Consider the following 20360-nt stretch of genomic DNA (forward strand, 5'->3'; position numbering starts at 1 on the left):
AAAATGATATCTACTCTGCAGTGGGAAGTGGCATGCCTTCGGAAAGAAAAATCAAAGGACAAGGAGCTAAGCAATAACTATGTGGCAGCAAGAACGCAGGGAAATTAATGAAAATAAACTAAGTTCCCGAGTGGTGGGATATTGATAGAGCACCAGTTCCTCAGGATGTTACATGTTAGTGATTTGCTTCTTCCCCGGCGACATTCATGGATATGGTAGGTGTTGTAAATGCTATGAAAAACAAACTTCATCTGACAGTTCAGGGACAGGGCTGGGATATGGTTTCATATTTTAATCATAAGAAATTAAAGATATGTAAAAAGACCATGTTATGCTTCATAAAATTCGATGATTTTTTATGAACAGTACTGGAATGTATTCATATATTAAAAGTTCTTTAGATTATCTTTTTTTAAATTCTAGAAGTAGATCATATATTGAGTGGAGTTTTTCTTTAAGAATAAACTGATTCCTCAGGCCAGGGTAAAATTTGTGAATAATATTTATTTTTCTTGACTTGAAGTTTTCCTCAACTTGGATTAAGACTATTTTTAAAAAGCTTTTCTATATTAGACTCTTACAAAAAAGAAATATAAGACTATTTTTAAAAAGCATTTCTATATTAGACTCTTACAAAAAAGAAATATATTTGTAAATATAAGCTAATGAGCAGTTACTGTAAATTGTAAAGATTTTTTTAACCACTCTCAAGTATCTGTTTTTATGTGCTTAGTGAATAGTTGAGTATTTTTTATTCTTGTGTTTTTAGAGCTATGTGAAAGATGTAAATACTTTGCATTGTTTAAATATTTCTATTGTCTGTGAACTGTGTCTTCATTTTGAGAATTAAGACAGTGAGGAACTCGGCATTATGGGTAGGTGGGAGACAATGGGTGACATAAACTAGAACCAAACAATGATTTGTGTGGATTTACCCTTGTGTCACCTCATAGTCCCAGATTTACATATGCATCAAAACCGGAATGTGAGCATACATTTTAAACATAGGCATTGCTTGTTTGAGGATTATTGAACTTTCTAACTGCTCTGAATGCCAGTGCTTCAAACGGGCAGAAATTATGGCTGGCATAATTTTTTTTGCACAGTGCATAGCACAGGCTTCTGACAGTTCATTCAACAAATACTTTGGGTGTTGATGAGTAAATCAGAAAATCGAAGTACTCTTACTCTTAATTTTGAGTATAATTGCTTCTCAAGAATCAGACCACAATTTTTCCTGATTACACTTTTTTCTAGGATCAGTTGAAAATATGGGGGACATGAAAGGAAAAGGAACTTAGACTTTTTACTCTTCCCATCAAAAATGGAATTCAAGGGATGCCTGGGTGGTTCAGTCAGTTAAGTGGCTGCCTTCGACTCAGGTCATGATCCCAGGGTCCTGGGATCGAGCCCCACATCAGGCGCCCTGCTCATCCGGGAGCCTGCTTCTCCCTCATCCTCTCCCTCTGCCTGCTGCTTCCCCTGCTTGTGCTCTCTCTCTCTCTGTCAAATAAATAAATTAAAAAAAATAGAATTCAAGAGAGAATTGGGTCAAAAAAGAACACCTTTTATTGCATTTTGATATAACTGTAATTGAAGGCAGTCCTGGGGTAGATTAGTGGTTTGTAAAAGAATAAAAAGGAGATGGTTTCTTAAAACTGGAAAACACTTGGTTAGACAGTTAAGCAGTTCTCCTGATGGTTTCAGAGCTGTGATGTACAACTAAAAAGAGGATATGTTTTAAAAAGGAAAAAGTAATTTAAACTTATGTAACCATAAAAACTTTGGGGGAGTGAACTACCTATTAATATCTTCATGGATCTCGGAAAACAGTTTGGGTGATGTGATGTTTCCATGAAGCAAACACTGCCTAGAGAACCAGATCAGTGTGAGTGAAAATCCCAGCTTCATTGTTTACCAACTGTCTGACCTTGTCAAGTCTGAGTGCTAATTTTCTTGTTTGTAAATGAAATTATAATGCTTCTCTTGAAATATTGTGAAAATTAAATGATGTGATGTGAATCACCCAAAGTTCCTGGCACATATGAATAACACAATAAATACTTAGTTCATTTTAAACATGAAATATGAAAAGTAATATAGATGTTATGTGTCTGATGGTGATATTTAAATGAAATGTGCTAACACATTGTGCTAACACAATGCCTGGTTCAAAGAATTAACTCGATAAAATTAGCCTCTTTAACTCCTCATCTCATCACCTTAAGGTTATTTATAAGTTGGTTAGCATTTCATTAAAAATCCAGGTTTTTTAAAGTAATGATATGCTGTTCAAATCAACTTTTTGAAAAATTCCACTTACCTACTGAAATTGAACATACATTTATTCAGCACTTACTATAATGCTAGATTCTGTGCTAGGCTTCTGGGATCCAAAGTTGTGTAACCATCAGAGTAAAGCCACAAATAAATCAAGGATTATAAATCAGTGTGTTAATAACAATAATATGTGTGTGCACAGCCTGCTTTGGCTATATCTATATCAGATTGGGGCATAAAGAAGGAGACCCATAACTACAATTCAGATGGATTAGTAGGCCATAACTAGACGGAGAATAAGAAGAAAGATCTTCCAGGCAGAACATAGCTTAGCATGACTCATTTTGGGAAAAACTGTGGGTGTTTCAAATCTTAAGAAGAGAAATGATTGCTTGAGACAAACACTCAAGACAAACAGGGTTGGCTGCATAAGCCCTCATAGTAGCTATAACTTTATCCTGAAAGCTGTGAGAAACCAACCATTAAAAGTCTTAAAGCCAGAAAGATGGAAGCCATTGTGTGGGGCCAGCCTGGAGGCAGAGACTGGGGACTTCCACAGAGGTGGAGTTATACTCTATTTTTGGAGGAAAAAATTTCAGGCAAGTTCTACTAAGCCCAGAAGAGTCTACTTGGTGTTTATCTGTAATCTTTGAGGTAACCCAATGGCTAAGTCAACTCTTAGGTGGGAATTTGCAATGATTAAAATGGGACTTCACAATTAGACTGTTGAATTTTAAGTGGTAAAATGTTTTCAAGGGTCAACAGCTAAAAGCTTAGAAACCTGTGTAGAGTATCCTTGTAAGCCCTCTATGTGATAAAGATTTATTTATTTTTATATAACTCCTTCAGAGTTAAGTCCAAATTTATCTTTTTTCCAATTGACCTCACTTACCTTACATATTTTTTAATTTACTTTATCTACACCTATTCTTCTTATTGAACTACAGCTAACAGTAAATTCAGGTGAGAAGATAAAATTGCACTCTACATTTTCAATTACACTGATGTCAATTAATTATATTTAAACAATCACTTAAATGCACTAGAGAAACTAGTTTTAAGGAATCCTGTGGGAAATCTTCTTAGCCATGAGAATTATTATTCTTATAGTAAATTTACTTCTCAACTTTTCTGTGTTATATATGTATGTATGCTACATGATTCCCTAAAGCAGGGCATACCTACATTTAGTATGTTTAGCAGGTAGGATTATGGGCTTAACCTAAAACCATGCTGGCTTCCATGGCAATCGTATTAGATGCTAAGTTATAGACTTATAAACATTTCCAGAAATTCAGCAAATACTTGTTTGTTTTTTGAAATAATAGTTAAAAAATGTATAAAGCCTGATAGAGTGTATTTGTCACTGTTAAAGACTTTATAGAAGCTAATGTTCTATTGAAGAGCTAATGTTGACAACCATTAAGTTCCAATCCTATCTGTAATTCTGTTGTAAAGGATACTTTTTTTTAAGCTCAGGGAAGGCCCTTTGCATTAATTACCAAAGCAACAGTGTTCGCTTCGGCAGCACGCATACTAAAATTACCAAAGCCAACATGAGAAAAAAGTGTGCCTGAGATCAGGTCCCTGATGAAGATAAGAAACGAGTAAAATTTGAATATCACAAAAATTCAAATACATTATCTTTTACTGATTGTCACTGAGGTACAGACAGCAAAACAAACAAAAAAACTCTCTTCAATCAACGACTTTTATTTAGCTGAAATATAAACTCTCAAACTTTCAAAAGTGCTTTCATGTTTTTTCTGTGCTGTAGACATTATCCTTCCCTTTAGGGGGTTATAATATAATATAAGACTTTAGCCATAGAACAAACAGTATGAGTGAATGCCTGTGAGCCTACTTTGATGAAGAAAAGTATATGTAATATTTGAAGAATTACATGACTTCTTCCTTCCTATGCTCTTTGAAGGAACTGCATACAGCCTGCTCAAGCATAGCACACATTTCTAAGTCAGAGGACTCTATCAGTCATCACATATTTGCTGTGCTCAGCATGAAGCTAGGTGTCAGAGGTGTGCAAAAGAAGTGTGAATGTACTTGCCCCAAATTTAGAGAAGAATAAAACTTTTCTCATGAAATTATTTCCTTGAAAAGTCAAGCAAAGTTTGTTTGTTTGTTTGTTTGTTTGTTTATTTGTTTCCAGGAAAGAAACGACCAAGAAGGAACACATACTCTTATTCAGTATTAGAAGCTATGTAGTTCATAGTAATAAAAACTTGTTAAACAAAGATGGTACAGGCTATCAGATCAGTAGAAGACCTAAAATTACCCTGCAAGTTGATTGCAAGAAGGGATGTTAACTTACTCCTAAGACTTTCCTCTCTGTAAAAAGGCAGCTTCTTTCACTGCGTAGTTGAATGAAACAAAGGCAAGGTTTTCCAGTCTGAAGAGAGACCAAAGAAAAATTTGAAGATTGGAGGTCACTGACAGAGAAGCAGACAGCTAATCTGATGGATAATGACCTGACAGGGTCCCACACACAGAACCACAGGCCTCATCCTGCTGTGGGGTGTGGGCACTATCTAAAAGCTGCAGGAACTTCCATTCTCAGAATATTACCTCCCTTAAATCGCAGCTCCCTATAGTAAGCTCTCTTGTGCCAATCACAGTAAGTTAGTCTGATGTCTAAGACTTCCTTCTTACAGCAATACAGTAATTTAATTTTCTTCTGTTAATTGGAAGATTGAAGAAAAATAACTATACTATTCAAATTATCTAAATGATTCTAGCACAGATGAAATTAAGCATTTTAAAAGATAATCAAGTCATAAAATTAATATTTCTATCAAGACTATTTATATCAACTAATTAAAAGCTAGCTTTTGAGTTACCAGGCCTACTGAATTAGCTCTTAGTAAAACAAGGCCATTGTATTTCACATAAAATAGTTCTATGTCTAGCAAAATTTTTCTTGAATTTATGTATTATCCAAACGTGTGTGGATGGTATGCAAAGAAACATACTAATTATAGCTAACCTCACAATTAATCATTTTTTTCTTTGCAATAAAATAAAACTGCATTCATTATTATTTTTTTTTTGAGTATAGTTGACACCCCAGTAGACATTTTTCCAAAGAAGACATACAGATGGCCAACAGACACTTGAAAAGATGCTCAACATCACTCATCAGCAAGGAAATGCAAATCAAAACCACAACGAGAGGGGCGCCTGAGTGGCTCAGTCAGTTAAGCATCCAACTCTTGATTTTGGCTCAGGTCGTGATCTCAGAATTATGAGACGGAGCCCTGTGTCAGGCTTCGCACTTAGCAGGGAATCTGCTGGAGATTCTTTCTCCCTCTCCCTTTGCCCCTCCCCCACCTCTCTCTCTAAAATAAATAAATAAATCTTAAAAAAAACACACACACAATGAGGTATCACCTTACACCTGTTAGAATGCCTAAAATCAAAAGGACAAGAAATTGCAAGTGTTGGTGGGAATATGGAGAAAAAGGAAGCCTCATGCACTGTTGGTGGGAATATAAATTGGTGCAGCCACTGTGAAAAACAGTATAGAAGTTCCTTAAAAAATTAAAAGTAAAAATGCCATATGATCCAATAATTCCACTATTGGGTATTTACCCAAAGAAAACAAAAACAGTAATATGAAAAGATACATACACTCCTATGCTTATTGCAGCATTATTTACAATAACCAAGATATAAAAGCAACTTAAGTGTCTTTCAGTGGATGAATGGATAAAGAAGATGTGGCATATATAATATACAATAGAATATTAATACAGACATAAAAACGCTACGATTGTGCCATTTGAGACTACATGGATGGATGTAGAGGCTAAGTGAAATAAGTCAGACCAAGAAAGGCAAAAACTGTATTCATTTTTAGTTGAATATTCATTGAGGGTACTACTCTAGTATGCTCTGTATTGGATGGCCCTGGTGATACAATACTTACTAAGTATTAGTCCTTGCTATGTTCCTGCCTAGGAGGAACTTGTCCTCTGTTGAGAGAGACAGACATATGTCAATTGGAAGACAATTTGAGAAATAGAAAATCTCCTTAACTCCCCAAGAAGAGCTAACACAGGCTTCACAGAGGAAGGTGATACTTGCCTTGGTCTATCAAGATAATAAGGAGGCATTCCAGATAGAGACGAAAGTAAATGCAAAGGAATGGAGACAGAAGTGGCCGTGGCTGGTCCAGGGAAAGATAAATTCTATACTGTGGCTTATGTGTATTGTTTATTTTCTGAACCCACTCCTGCCACATCATTCCCTGCCCCAAGCTGGAATGTGAACCACATGAGGGCAGGAAATTTTGTCTGTTTCATTAATGACTGTATTCTAAAGGCTTAGAAGAGTGTCTGGCACATAGTAAGTCCAATAAATACTTGTTAAAAGAATGCATCGTGTGTGTGTGTGCACGCGCGTGCTTGCCTGTGTGCTTGTGTTGTGTGACTTGGCACTTAAGTGTCTCCACAAATGAAAGTGATTTTGGAGAAATGATATTGGACAAGCTTTGGTCTTTGGTCCTCTTACCTCTTTGAGAATACCTGACCTAAAGGAGAATTTTATTTTAAAACTAAGGATCACTGTGTAGCTTTTATTCTGACAGCAGCAAAGTTTCAAAACCTTGAAAGATCTTTTGCCATCAAGAATTGGCATAAGTGGGCGCCTGGGTGGCTCAGTTGGTTAAGCGACTGCCTTCGGCTCAGGTCATGGTCCTGGAGTCCCGGCATCGAGTCCCGCATCGGGCTCCCTGCTGAGCAGGGAGTCTGCTTCTCCCTCTGACCCTCTTCCCTCTCGTGCTCTCTATCTCTCATTCTCTCTCTCTCAAATAAATAAATAAAATCTTTAAAAAAATAGAATTGGCATAAGTGTCATAAGATGCAGGCAGGAATAAGTCAAAGTTAGGCTTGTGTCCATTGCATGTTGAAACCAGATAGTATATATTTTGGCTGTGACGTTTTAGGAAACCCCATTTAAAGATATTTAGTATAGACCCTCAGTGTTGATTTCAAGTAAGCAACAAGAATACCCTGTGGGCATTCTTAAAGATAGAGTGCCATGATGGCTCAGGAAACAGAGATTTGGAAGATTTATCACAGGCTTGGGTAAATATTATGTTGCTGTGAAACACAAAAATTTCAGTCACGTAGTCAAAAATCACTTTCTAAGATACAAAGGACAAGTCCTAGAATCGGAATTATAGTTCACACTTAAAAATACTGTAAAGTCTCATCACAGGGCCTACCATTGCTTAAAGAAGAAAAAGACAGTAAAAGGAAGAGATTATATATGTACCTTTTATTCCCTTACATATTACTTGAAAGAGCTCATGATTGGTGACATATTCTGAAATTACCATGTAAAATTTTCCTCTTCCCTCCATAAAAACCTCAAAATAGATGAAAATATATCATTTAAAAATATTAAATACCTACTCTATGCCAGTTTAAGGCACTTTATACACAATCATTTATTCTTCATAACAACCTATTAGTTAAGTATTATAATCCCTGTATAATGGATTATAAACTGGGTTTAGGTGTAATCATTTTACTCATTTTTGTGGAACAAATATTGAACAGATTCTGAATACAAACTTGGGCCTGTATGATTCTAAAAGTCTTGCTCTTCATACCACATGATAAAGCCAATTGTGTAAGTACTGATTTTTTGACTGCTAATGACAGGGTTCTAAATGTTTGTTATTATTTACAAAGTTTTTAAATATTTAAATTTTATTTAATGACTACATTTAATTTTTTGTGGCCTTATAAACAGAAAAATCATATTTATTTTCTAGTTTACTTAGAAATATCTGGTCCTCTTGACAAAAAAATATTTTGATTGCTTATGAAAACAACAATCCACAAATTTTTATGGCACCCATACCGTGGGCAAGAAGGCACTATATAAGTTATAGTGTGTGCTGAAACTGATGTAAAAAAGGCAAAGACCCCCAAGGACCTTAAAATTAAATTTGGATAATGAAGCATATATGCTTAATGTTTGGTCTCTGCAGGTCAATCATCTGTCAGAAAAAAAATCCACCTTCACATTTCACTGCTTTGATTAATTCAGAGCCACTGATTCATTAGTGTTTGCCAACCTTACCAGGGCAACTCACTCAGATATTTCTTTGTTAACATCAAAGCGCCATCAAATTGTAGGTGGCCAATGCTAGACTATCTAGGTGCCTGTACATGCTTACAGAGCAGTGATTCTTTCCCCTTCTGTCTTGCAATGGATAGTGGGACTGCACGAGGTGGGTTGGAACACAGAATACAATTGATGATAGAGACCGCACACAGAGACAGGAATTACATGAAGAAGACCCAGTAGTATGGCATGGAGAATGAGATTCTACCTTTTGACAAAAGGGGCCCTTCTTCATGGGCTGCTCACATACCAAAAATGTATGGAAGAGAAAAAAAAAAGCTAAGTACAAGCTAACCTGTTTGCTCACCATTAAATTTGCAATGTCTAGGATGACACAGTTGTCAATCAATATTTGTTGAATGAATGAGTAAACAATCCAGGATGCTCAGGTCGTTTGGACAAGTGTAGTTGTCAATAAATGATTAATTGACTTCCTGCATGGGTTGATGTAGGCTCTTATCTCTGGCTTCACTATAGTTTTTGGATTGAAATGGTCAGCTATGCACTGCTTAGAAGAACTGGGAACCCTCACAATGTGTGGATTTTAAATGCCTCTCTCTAACCCTGATTCTGGAACTTCTAGTATCCTCTCTCATGGCTCGAGGTTGCAGGGCTGATTCCCAATTGAAACAAGTCTGGAGGTGGGGGAGAGGAAATGGGGCCTCACTGCCCAAGAGACCCTCTGAAGATCCATCTCTGTCCCACAGAAAGGATTCTAAAATCTCTTTCGTAAGGTAGATCAACTGAAATAATAGATACTAATGTTCATTGATTCCTTTGTCATTTCTCAAAAACACAATGCCCTTCTGGGCCTGGCTGAGGGAAACAGAAGTGAACCATAGGTAGTCATTACTCTTCAGGAGCTCACACTCAAGTAGGGAGGAAGGAGCTCTGTGTGCGATACATGTGCTACAATTATGTGTCTATCATAATAAAAGCATGTGTTAGTGGGAATTGTGAAGTGCAGGTGGAGCTAAAGGGCAGAAAATATATGAAAATGTGGAACAGTACAGTGAATTTGGGAAACTGAGCAACGTGAGTAGGTACTTACGGACCCATCAAGAAGATAGGGTTAGAGAGGTAGTCAAGCCACCTATCATACAGGATCTGTTGTGACATGCTGAGGAAGAGATTTTTTTTCATAAAAGCTTTGAGAAGTCATGAAGGCTTTTAAGTAGGGAATAGCATGGCCGGATTTATCATTTAAAAGTATGATCGGGGTGCCTGGGTGGCTCAGTTGGTTAAGCATCTGACTGTTGGTTTTGGCTCAGGTCATGATCTCAGGTCCTGAGATCAAGCCCCTTGTAGGGCTCCCTGTTCAGCGGGGAGTCTGCTTCCCTACACTCTCTCCCACTGCCCCTCCCCTCGCTTGTGCACTCTCTTTCTCTAAAATAAATAAAATCTCTGGAAAAAAATAAAAGTGTGATATTATCAGTAAAGCTCAAAGCAAGGGAACTGGTTAGGAGGCTGTTGGAGTAACCTAGGAAAGAGACAAAGATGACATAAACTAGGTCATCTCTGGCCAGATGAAGAGGAAACTAATTCAAGAAAGGTAAAAGGTCTGGGCTGGGTACCTACCTGAGCTGTTACTTGCTTGTTTATGACCCATATGGCAAGGTTTGGCAGACCACTGACCAGTGGCTGATAAGACAGATTTCACACAGCTGTGAAAGGGCCTTACTTTGCTTTTATGGGTACTGGTAGTGATGATTAGATGTGGGAGGGAAGAATGATTCTCAAGTTGCTGGCTTGGTTTACTCTGTGGATTTCATATGATTTACTTGTGTGTGTGTTCCCACTGTGTAGCATAGTACTTGGCACCAAAGCACAATGATACACATTTTTAAGCAAACATCTAAAATAATATCTATCACATTTAGAGCATCTACAAGGTGGTTGTTCATGTGTCATTTCATTTCATTATCATTTTGCAGATTCAGAGTAATGCAAAGATATATACCTCTTTTCTCTGGGAGCTGGGATACAACATATTATTACCATTATATGGACAAAAGGGAATGGATAAAGGAAAGATGAATCCAGTGGTTGGAGAAGCTTTAGGGTTGGATCAGTTAGGAATTTCAGCTTTGTAAATAATGTACAAGATATTTGGTAGCTTTAGCGATGATTTATTGTCTGTGTCACAGCTAAATGAATGAAAGAGGGTAGAAAAAAGAACCTTACTGTTTAAATCCAAATAATAAAGAGCATGTTCAATACCCTACCTTGGGTAAACATGGCTGATTGGCAAAACGTTTGTTACTCTAGCTAACCTAAACTTTTAGTTCTTTCGTTTATTCTTCATTGAAAAAGTAAGTCTCCTGCATCATAGCTCTTCCTATTTTTGGAATCTGTTATTAAGTTACAACAATATACATCATATATAATATATATTTTTACAGATTTTATTTATTTATTTGACAGAGAGAGCAAGAGAGCACAAGCAGGGGGAGCAGTAGAAGGAGAGGGAGAAGCAGGCTTCCCGCTGAGCAAGGAGCCCGATGCGGGGCTCGATCCCAGGACCATGGGATCATGACCTGAGCCGAAGGCAGATGCTTAACCGTCTGAGCCACCCAGGCGCCCCTACATCATATATAATATTGCCTGATGTAATAACATAGAGTGGATGCTGATGCTTTGTGGATAATAGACAATTGCTGAAGAGTATTGTTTTCTTTATTTCTTGTTCTTGGCCAGTTTGATTTTCTAGACTAAATGGCTTTGGATCCTATTCAGTTTGGCCACATAGCCTTGAGATTGATGTTGGTATTTTCTCCTTTATTTTTACCTCCAGATTTCTCTCTCCTCTGCTTTATGTTTATTTTATCACCAGCATTGTTTGCCAACAAACACTGTAGAAGGCAGGGAGAGGCAAGAAAGTATTCTTCATATTCTTTACTCTGGTGAGAGTAGTCTATGCCTGGGTCTCCAAGGTAACTTCGAAAACAAAAACCCATTTTAAGGATGCTTATTAGTTAGATTTGTTATGATTAGTTGTGGGAATTTTTAGAAGTTTAAAGTCTCCCCCTTTAAAAAAAGAAAGAGAGAAGAGAAGAGACAGAGCAGAGACCTTTCTTTAAAACTGTATAATTAGATTAAGTGCTGTATTTTTTTATTTCAGATTTCAATATGCTATTATATACTCAGGCAAGTAAGACTATTCCTCAGAAGAGTTGCTTAAAAAGTCAGTAAATAATACGTTGTGCTTAACAAACAAAAAAGCAGTAGGCTCTGCTTTCCTCTTTTTGGCTTTGAGTGTTGTTAAGAAGAAATGTTAATTCACGGAGCACTAGTTCCCTGCCTTCTGTTGTTGTTGTTTTTTGTTGTTTTCTAAATGATAATAAAGCTTTGCTATATGTATATTTTTTTCCTGGATATTTGGACATTTCTTGGAAACTGGTTAAAGTTATCATTTCCTTTATATTAGTATTTCAAAAGAGGCAGTAATTTGATTGTTTTGAATTTTTTATACAAAATATATGTAGAGTGATCTTTAATAATTTGACAATTAAACAGTGAAGGAAATAATGTCGATATTTAAATATTTTAGTAAGCATTCTTTTCTCTAAGTTTTAATTGCATTATTAATTGTAATGAACAAGATATTCCTAGGGAAAAAGCTGAGCAGATCATCTAATTGCTGCTTTTACTGCTTTGAATGATAAAGTGCCTTTGATTTGATGCTGAGCCAGGAGGGCTTGATTGATAATATCTGTCTCAGATGTCACCCTGGGAGAAAAGAATAAAACCTCAGTAGAGTTGGTGCATTGCAGCTGTCTCTGCTGCTCCAATTTCTCTGCCCCATTGACGTCATTGGGAGGTTTCAAACCAGTCCAGAGTGTCTAGTAAACCTGCACATAAATGAAATGAAGAAACAGAACAACACTGATTCATAACCCAGCCCTCACTCCAAAGAGGTAGCTGTTATATTTTCTCAGATAATGGGCTGATGTTTACTCCTTCCCTGGGCTTAAAAAAAAATTATTAAAATGGAATCAGCTATCCAGAAATGTGGGAAAGCCTCTGACAAGGAATGCGAATTGCGTAAGCCCTTCTAAAATCAGATTACATCACAATGAACCACATTTGTCCAGGGTTCTCAGATAACATAACCTGCATCCAGCTCATCTCTCAGATCGGGGCTGTCTGAAGCAGAAAGTGGCCTGGGGGACAGCCTTCCCCGGAGGCAGGACTACTCCAACCACGCAGGCCAGTTCCTGGTGCTGTTTCCTCCTCTTCTTTCTTCACACACAGCCGTTTGTGTGGAGTTTCAGATTAGGGATATCCATACACAAGGATATGATCACAGAGTAGAATTACAGTCTTTTCCAAGGAAGTATTTCCTCGTGGTTTTTTTTTTTTTTTTTTTTTTTTAATGAATTTAGCAAAGAGAAAATACACAGGAGGAAGCAGAGGAGGAAAACAAAACCTTGGTGATGTTTTTAAAGCTGCTTTGTCAGCTTACTACACTAAATGTATGATAAACTGTAAACCTCAAAATCATTTATCATAGGGAATTTTTTTTTCTAAATGCTGTCACATAGCAATTTAGTGACTTGGCTGTTTATTAATGTTAAAAGATATCCTCATGCTCGGTGATCAGACTGCTGGCAGAAGGAGAAGAATGCTCTCCTTCTCCCTTCTTCTTAGTCCTACCTCTTCCTCACTCTCCACCAGGTATGGCAGGAAAAGACTCACAGTCACCAAATAGCTTTCATTTCTTATTCAGCCAACAAGGTCCATGGTATGCGATTTGGAAAAAAAGAAAGAAAACTGAATCTTTATAACACTTTAAAATTTACAAAGCATTATCACTTCCATTTTTTCTATTTCAGTCTGAACGACAACCCTTACAGTAGATAATACAAGTATCATCATTTTATAAATGAGGAAACTGAGCTTCAGGCAGGCTAAAGGGAAAAATTAAAATCTTGCCCGAGTTACTCATCTTGTAAAAGGCAGAGCTCAAACCCCAAATTTTGGATCTCTGTATCCATCCTCTGCTTTCTTCACTGTATGTTCAAGGAGGTGGATATTTCTTGATCCTATAACCTACCTCTTAGAATCACTTCAATTTAGCTCATTTGTATTGACCATTTACTTTGACTCTAAAGTCAAAGCTACATAAGACATAGTTGTTGACCTTCTGGAGCTTAGAATACTGAAGAAAAGACATGGCTCTATAAGTAACTATTACAAGACAGAATAAGAGATTTACATGAGACAAAGTGATGGCATCTGATTAGTACATCTTGAATGAAGTAGCATTTCACATAATACTGAAGGACTGGTGGTATTTCAATAGGTAAATATGGTGGCTACAGCTGTTGTGGGCCAAGGGACCTGCATGAACAGAGACAAATAGGCAAGATGGTCCTAGGGGGTGACAGGAATGATATAAAGGATGTTATGTTGAAACTGAAGGCTGGGATCTGGTGAAAGGTCAGTTAGGGCCATCGTGGAAGACTTTAAATGCCAGGATGAGGAGTTTGTAATAATAAAAAGAAATATGAATGCTTTAATCTAAGGAATAAAACCATTGCTGTGTAATCAGTTAAGCAGCCATGTATAAGGTACATGTGAAAATAGAAAATCTTGTTCATAATACCAATTAGGAGTTTCCATAGATATCGAGGGTGGGGGAGTTTTGAGAAAATAGGATAATGTGGGGCTATGGGAATTCATTCATTTGTTTAAAAGTATTTGTTGAGCACTTCTACCTGTCAGGCACTATTCTGGGTATGAGAATATGCTGGTAGCAGATTGATAAACTCCCTGCCTCATTGTTCTTTCATTCTCTAAAGGAGGAAATGGAAAAGGGGGAGACAAATTCACCAAGTACTATGGGGCTAGAACTAACAGCATTTAGTAATAGGTCATGCTGAATAGAAGAAGAGCTGGTGCTGACTTGGAAATTTCTCTGCTTGACAGAACATGCCCCAAAGCCTGTTAGCTAAAAGTGCACTTCTCTACAAAGTTATCCTTCTTATGGCACTATGAAAACACTTCACATGGATACCATCTATATATTTTTTTAAAGATTTTATTTATTTATTTGAGAGAGAGAGAGAGAGAGAAACAGCATGAGAGGGGAGAAGGTCAGAGGGAGAAGCAGGCTCCCCGCTGAGCCGGGAGCCCGATGTGGGACTCGATCCCAGGACTCTGGGATCATGACCTGAGCCGAAGGCAGTTGCTTAACCAACTGAGCCACCCAGGCACCCACATGGATACCATCTAGTTCAGATATGATGAGGTACGGAAACATGCTTGGCGAAGCATCAAGTGCTACATAGATAGTGTCATTTGTGGTGGTGAGTGGCTTTTTTGTGTGTGTATTTTTATTCTAACAAAATATGAATATTTCAGAGTGTTTAATCTGGTAAATTGTTTCCCATTTTACTTCTCATTTTAAAGCAGAGTCAAATATGCTCATATTGATTATGTTTTCAAATAATCTCAGGAAAGTTATTTCAAAGGTATGTTGTTTGCAATTTACCTTGCCACGTAATCTTTTATCTTGCTGTTTCTGTGATTTCTGCTTATATTCTAATGTAGGATACATTATGAAAAATGATATTAGCTATTGTGTAGGGATCTACTAAAACTAATATCTAGGGTGCCGGTTCCTCACGGGGAAGGGTTCGCTTCAGGGTTGTGTACTGATATGTTTGGGGAGCTATGTCGTCTTAAGCATTTAACAGTTTAAACATCTAATTATCTTCCCTGAGGTTATTTATATGTGATTTATTACATAGAGTATGGGTTTTCCTATGTATTCACAAGTCTCAGCATTTCCTATATCCCTTAAACAGCATTGTAAATAAGTTACCATGTGTATTTAAAAATGATCAGACATTAAGAATCTTATGACACATCCAAACAAATGTTAGCCACATAATTAGGTTATGACCAAGTCAATAGAAGCCCTGAGGATATTGATAATGACCCCTTTAATGTGTCTGCCTTTTGTTAAGAATGAGAATCCGTGTGATAGCTGAAGTGGGGAACTGAGAACATCACCTGGATAATTAGCTTTGAGGAGTGTGTTGATGAAAATAAGATGATAATAAAATTACCTTCATACATTGATAATTACCCCCAATAGAATGCAGATTTACTGAAAAAGGCTTATTCAGCAAATAGTTACTGATCTGTATATGCATGTGCCCTGGGTAGTGGCTAAAATCGTTCTCTCTTTCTCTCTATTGAAGTCTCTTTTATTTCGTGATCCTTTCTGCCCAAATGAATAAGGATGAGATAGATAAGTGACTGTTTTGACCAGGGACCTCTTTTTGTGAAGAAAATTTCAGTTTGAAAAAAAAAACTGTTTAGTGATCATGAACCTCCATCTAGTTGCTTAGAATTTAGACTCAGCTGAAGTAATCAAATTTTCTTTTTGTTAATTTAGTTTATGAATTATTTTATGTTTTTAATTTTTTATTATTTTTATTGAATTATAATTGACATACAGTATTATATATGTTTCAGGTATATAACACAGTGTTTGATATTTTTATACATTATAAAAAATGATCACCACAATAGGTTTAATTACTGTCTGTCATCATACAGAGTTATTTCAATATTATTGACTATATTCCCTATGCTGTACATTACATTCCTGTGACTTATTTATTTTATAACTGAATGTTTATACCTCTTAATCCCCTTCACCTGTTTCACCCATCCCCCTAACCTCCTCCCTTCTCAAAACAACCAGTTTATTCTCGGAAACTATGAATCTGTTTCTGTTTTGTTTTGTTTGATCATTTGTTTGATTTTTTAGATTCTACATATAAATGAAATCATACACTATTTGTCTTTCTCTCTGACTTATTTCACTTAATCTAATAGCTTCTAGGTCCATCTATGTTGTCACAAATGGCAAAATTTCATTCTTTTTTATGGCTGAATAATATTCCATTTTAAACACTCATACACATGCACACTTCACATCTTTATCCATTCATCTATTGATAGACACTTAGATTGTTTCTGTATCTTGGTTACTGTAAATAATGCTGCAGTGAACATAGTGGTACATGTATCTTTTTAACTTAGTGTTTTTGTTTTCTTTGAATAAATATTCAGAAGCGGAATTGCTGAATTATATGGTAGTTCTATTTTGAATTTTTTGAGGGACTTCCATACTGTTTTTCATAGTGGATACACCAATTTACATTCTCACCAATGTTACATTGAGGGTTCCCTTTTCTCCACATCCTCACCAACACTTGTTATTTCTTATCTTTTTGAATAAGTCACTCTGACAGGTATGAAGTGGTATCTCATTGTAGTTTTGATGTGCATTTCCCTAATGATGAGTGACATTGAGCATCTTTTCATGTGTCTGTTGGCCATCTGTATGTCTTCTTTGGAAAAATGTCTATTCAGGTTTTCTGCCTATTTTTTACTCAAGTTGTTTATTTGTTTAAAGTTTTTTTTTTGTTTGTTATTGAGTTGTATGGGTTTTTTGTTTATTTTTGATATTGACCCCTTTTCGGGTATGTCATTTGCAAGTATCTTTTTCCATTCAGTGGGTTGCCTTTTTGTTTTGTTGATAGTTTCATTCATGGTACTAATTTTTTTAGTTCTATGTAGTTTCCTTTGTACAGTTTGCCTTTGTTGCCCTTGCCTGAGGAGACATATCTAGAACAATATGCTCAGACTGATGTTAAAGAGCTTACTGCCTATTTTTTTCTAGGAATTTTATGGTTTCAGGTCTCAAATTTAAGTCCTTTTTTGAGCTTATTTTTGTGTATAAAATGGTCCAGTAAGTGTAAGAAAGTGGTCCAGTTTCATTCTTCTGCATGTAGCCATTGAGTTTTCCCTGTGCCATTTTATTGAAGAGACTGTCTTTTCTCCATTTTATGTTCTTGCTTTCCTTGTCATAGATTAATTGACCATATAAATGTGAATTTATTTGTGGGTTCTCCTTCTGTTCCATTGATCTACATGTCCATTTTTGTGCCAGTACCATACTCTTTTAATTACTAGCTTTGCAGTATAGTTTGAAATCAGGGAGCTTTAGCTTTGTTCTTCTTTCTCAAAATTGCTTTGGCTGTACAGGGTCTTTTGTCTTCCATACAAATTTTAGGATTATTTGTTTTATTTATGTGAAAAATGCCATTGGTATTTTGATTGGTGTTGCATTCAATCCGTAGATTGCTTTGGGTGGTATGAGCATTTTAATAATATTAATTCTTCTAATCCATGAGCACTTTATATCTTTTCATTTATTTGTGTCTTCAATTTCTTTCATAAATGTTGTATCATTTTCAGAGTACAGGTCTTTCACCTCCTCAGTTAAATTTATTCCTAGGTATATTATACTTTTTCATGTGATTGTCAATGAGATTGTTTTCTTAATTTCTTTTTCTAATATTTCACTATTGGTGTACAGAAATGCAATAGATTTCTGTATATTAATTTTGTATCCTGCAACTTTACTGAATTTATTTGTTAGTCTAATAGTTTTTTGTGGAGTTTTTAGGGTTTTCTATATATAGTATTATGTCATCTGCAAATAGTGACAATTTTACTTCTTCCTTTCCAATTTGGGTGCCTTTTATTTCTTTCTTGCCTAATTGCTGTGGCTAGTACTTCCAATACTATGTTGAATAAAGGTAGTGAGAGTGGGCATTCTTGTCTTGTTCCTGATCTTAGAGGAAAAGTTTTCAGCTTTTTACCATTGAGTATTATGTTAGTTGTGGGTTTGTCATATATGGCTTTTATTATATTGATCTATGTTTCCTCCATACCCTTTTTGTTGAGAGTTTTTATCATTAGTGGATGTTGAATTTTGTCAAATGCTTTTTCTGCATCTGAATTTTTGTCAAATGCTTTTTCTGCATCTGCATATTGAGGTCATCATATGATTTTTATCATTTATTTTGTTAATGTGGCATATCACATTGATTGATTTGTAGATGTTAAAGCATCCTTGAATCCCTGGAATGAATCAGACTTGGTTATGTTGTATGCTACTTTTAATGTATTGTTAAATTTATTTTGTTGAGGATTTTTGCATCTATGTTCATCAGGGATATTGGCATATGATTTTCTTTTTTTTTTGCATTGTCTTTATCTGGTCAGGGTAATTCTGGCCTCACAAAATGAGTTTGAAAATAGTCCTTCCTCCTCCTTTTGAAATAAGTTGAGAAGGATAAACATTAACTGTTTTTTTTTTTTTTTTACTTTTTTTAAAGATTTTATTTATTTATTTGACACAGAGAGAGAGACAGCAAGAGAGGGCCCACAAGCAGGGGGAGTGGGAGAGGGAGAAGCAGGCTTCCCGTGGAGCAGGGAGCCCAATGTGGGGCTCGATGTGGGCCTCGATCCCAGGACCCTGGGATCATGACCTGAGCCGAAAGCAGATGCTTAACTACTGAGCCACACAGGTGCCCCAAACATTAACTGTTTTTTAAATGTTTGGTAGAATTCACCTGTGAAGCCATCTGGACCTGGACTTCTGTTTGTTGAGAAATTGTTTGTTTGTTTGTTTTTTATTTTTATTGATTCAATTTCATTATTACTAATCAGTCTATTCTGATTTTCTATGTCTCCCTTATTCAATCCTGGAAGATCATGTTTCTAGGAATTTTTGCTTTTTTTTCTAGGTTGTCTAATTTTGTAGCATATAATTGTTCATAGTATTTTCCTACAATCCTTTTGTATTTCTGTGGTATCAGTTGTAATTTCTCCTCTTTCATTTCTAATTTTATTTACTTGCTCTCTCTCTCTCTTTTTCTTAGTCTAGTTTAAGACTTTGTCAATTTTGTTTATATCTTCAATGAACCAGCTTTTAGTTTCATTGATTGATTTATTTATTTTTATTTATTTTTTTTGTTAGTTTTTCTTTCATTTATTTCCTCTCCATTTTTTCCTTCCTTTTACTAACTTTGGGCTTTGTTCTTCTTTTCCACTTCCTCTAAATGTAAAGTTAGAATGTGTATTTAAAATTTTTCTTATTTCTTGAGGTAGACCTGTATAGCTATGAACTTCCCTCTTAGAATTGCTTTTGCTGCATTGCAAAGGTTTTGGTTCATTGTCTTTGCATTTTCATTTGTCTCAAGTTATTTTTTGATTTCCTCTTTGATTTCTTTATTGACTCATTAGTTGTTTAGTAAAATGTTGTTTAGTCTTCACATGTTTGTGTTTTTTATTTTTTCTTTATGTTTGATTTCAAGTTTCATACCATGTGGTCAGAAAGATGCTTGAAACCATTTTCAGTTTTCTTAAATTTATTGAGACTTGTGTTGTGGCCTAACACATGATCTATCCTGGAGAATGTTCCATGCATATTTGAAAAGAATGTTTATTCTGCTGTCCTGGAATTGAATGTTTTGTGTATCTATTAAGTCCTTCTGATCTGATGTGTCACTTAAGGCCAATATTTCCTTATTGGTTTCCTGTCTGGATGATTGACCCATTCATGTAAGGGTAAAATATATTAAAGTTCCCTGCTATTATTGTATCACTGTCTATTTTTGCCTTTATTTCTGTTAATATTTGCTTTATATACTTAGGTGCTCCTATGCTGGATGCATAGATGTTTACAAATGTTATTTCTGACATTTGTTGGAATGACCCCTTTATTATTATATAATGTTTTTCTTTGTCTTTTGTTATTATCTTTGTTTTAACGTCTATTTTGTCTGATATAAGTATTGCCACTCCAGCTTTCTTTTCATTTCCACTTGTATGGTATATCTTTTTTCTATCCTTTCACTTTCAGTCTGTAAGTATATTTAGGTTTGAGGTGAGTCTCTTGTAGGCAGCATATAGGAAGGTCTTGTTATTTTTCTTAATCCATTCAGCCACCCTATGTCCTTTGATTGGAGCATTTAGTCTGTTTACATTTAAAGTAATTTTTGATAGGAATGTACTTGTTACCATCTTGTTTGTTCTTTTCCGGCCGTTTTCAT

The 20360-nt window shown here is 35.8% G+C and overlaps 1 protein-coding gene across 4 annotated transcripts in view; it reads left to right on the forward strand.

Moving 5' to 3' along the window:
- PDE4B (phosphodiesterase 4B) overlaps window positions 1-20360 on the forward strand; it is a 520481-nt gene that overhangs the window by 331453 nt on the left and 168668 nt on the right. Inside the window, exon 1 of one of the 4 annotated variants that reach the window (XM_027619921.2) lies at window positions 159-215. The exons of the other annotated variants lie outside the window; for them this stretch is intronic. Coding sequence (XP_027475722.1) covers window positions 166-215 — 50 coding nt within the window. The 5' untranslated portion in view covers window positions 159-165. Of the gene's footprint in view, window positions 1-158; window positions 216-20360 lie in introns of those variants that run through there. 4 annotated transcript variants of the gene reach the window in all.

Source organism: Zalophus californianus, chromosome 4, assembly GCF_009762305.2.
Source record: "Zalophus californianus isolate mZalCal1 chromosome 4, mZalCal1.pri.v2, whole genome shotgun sequence".
Classification (NCBI taxonomy): domain Eukaryota; kingdom Metazoa; phylum Chordata; class Mammalia; order Carnivora; family Otariidae; genus Zalophus; species Zalophus californianus.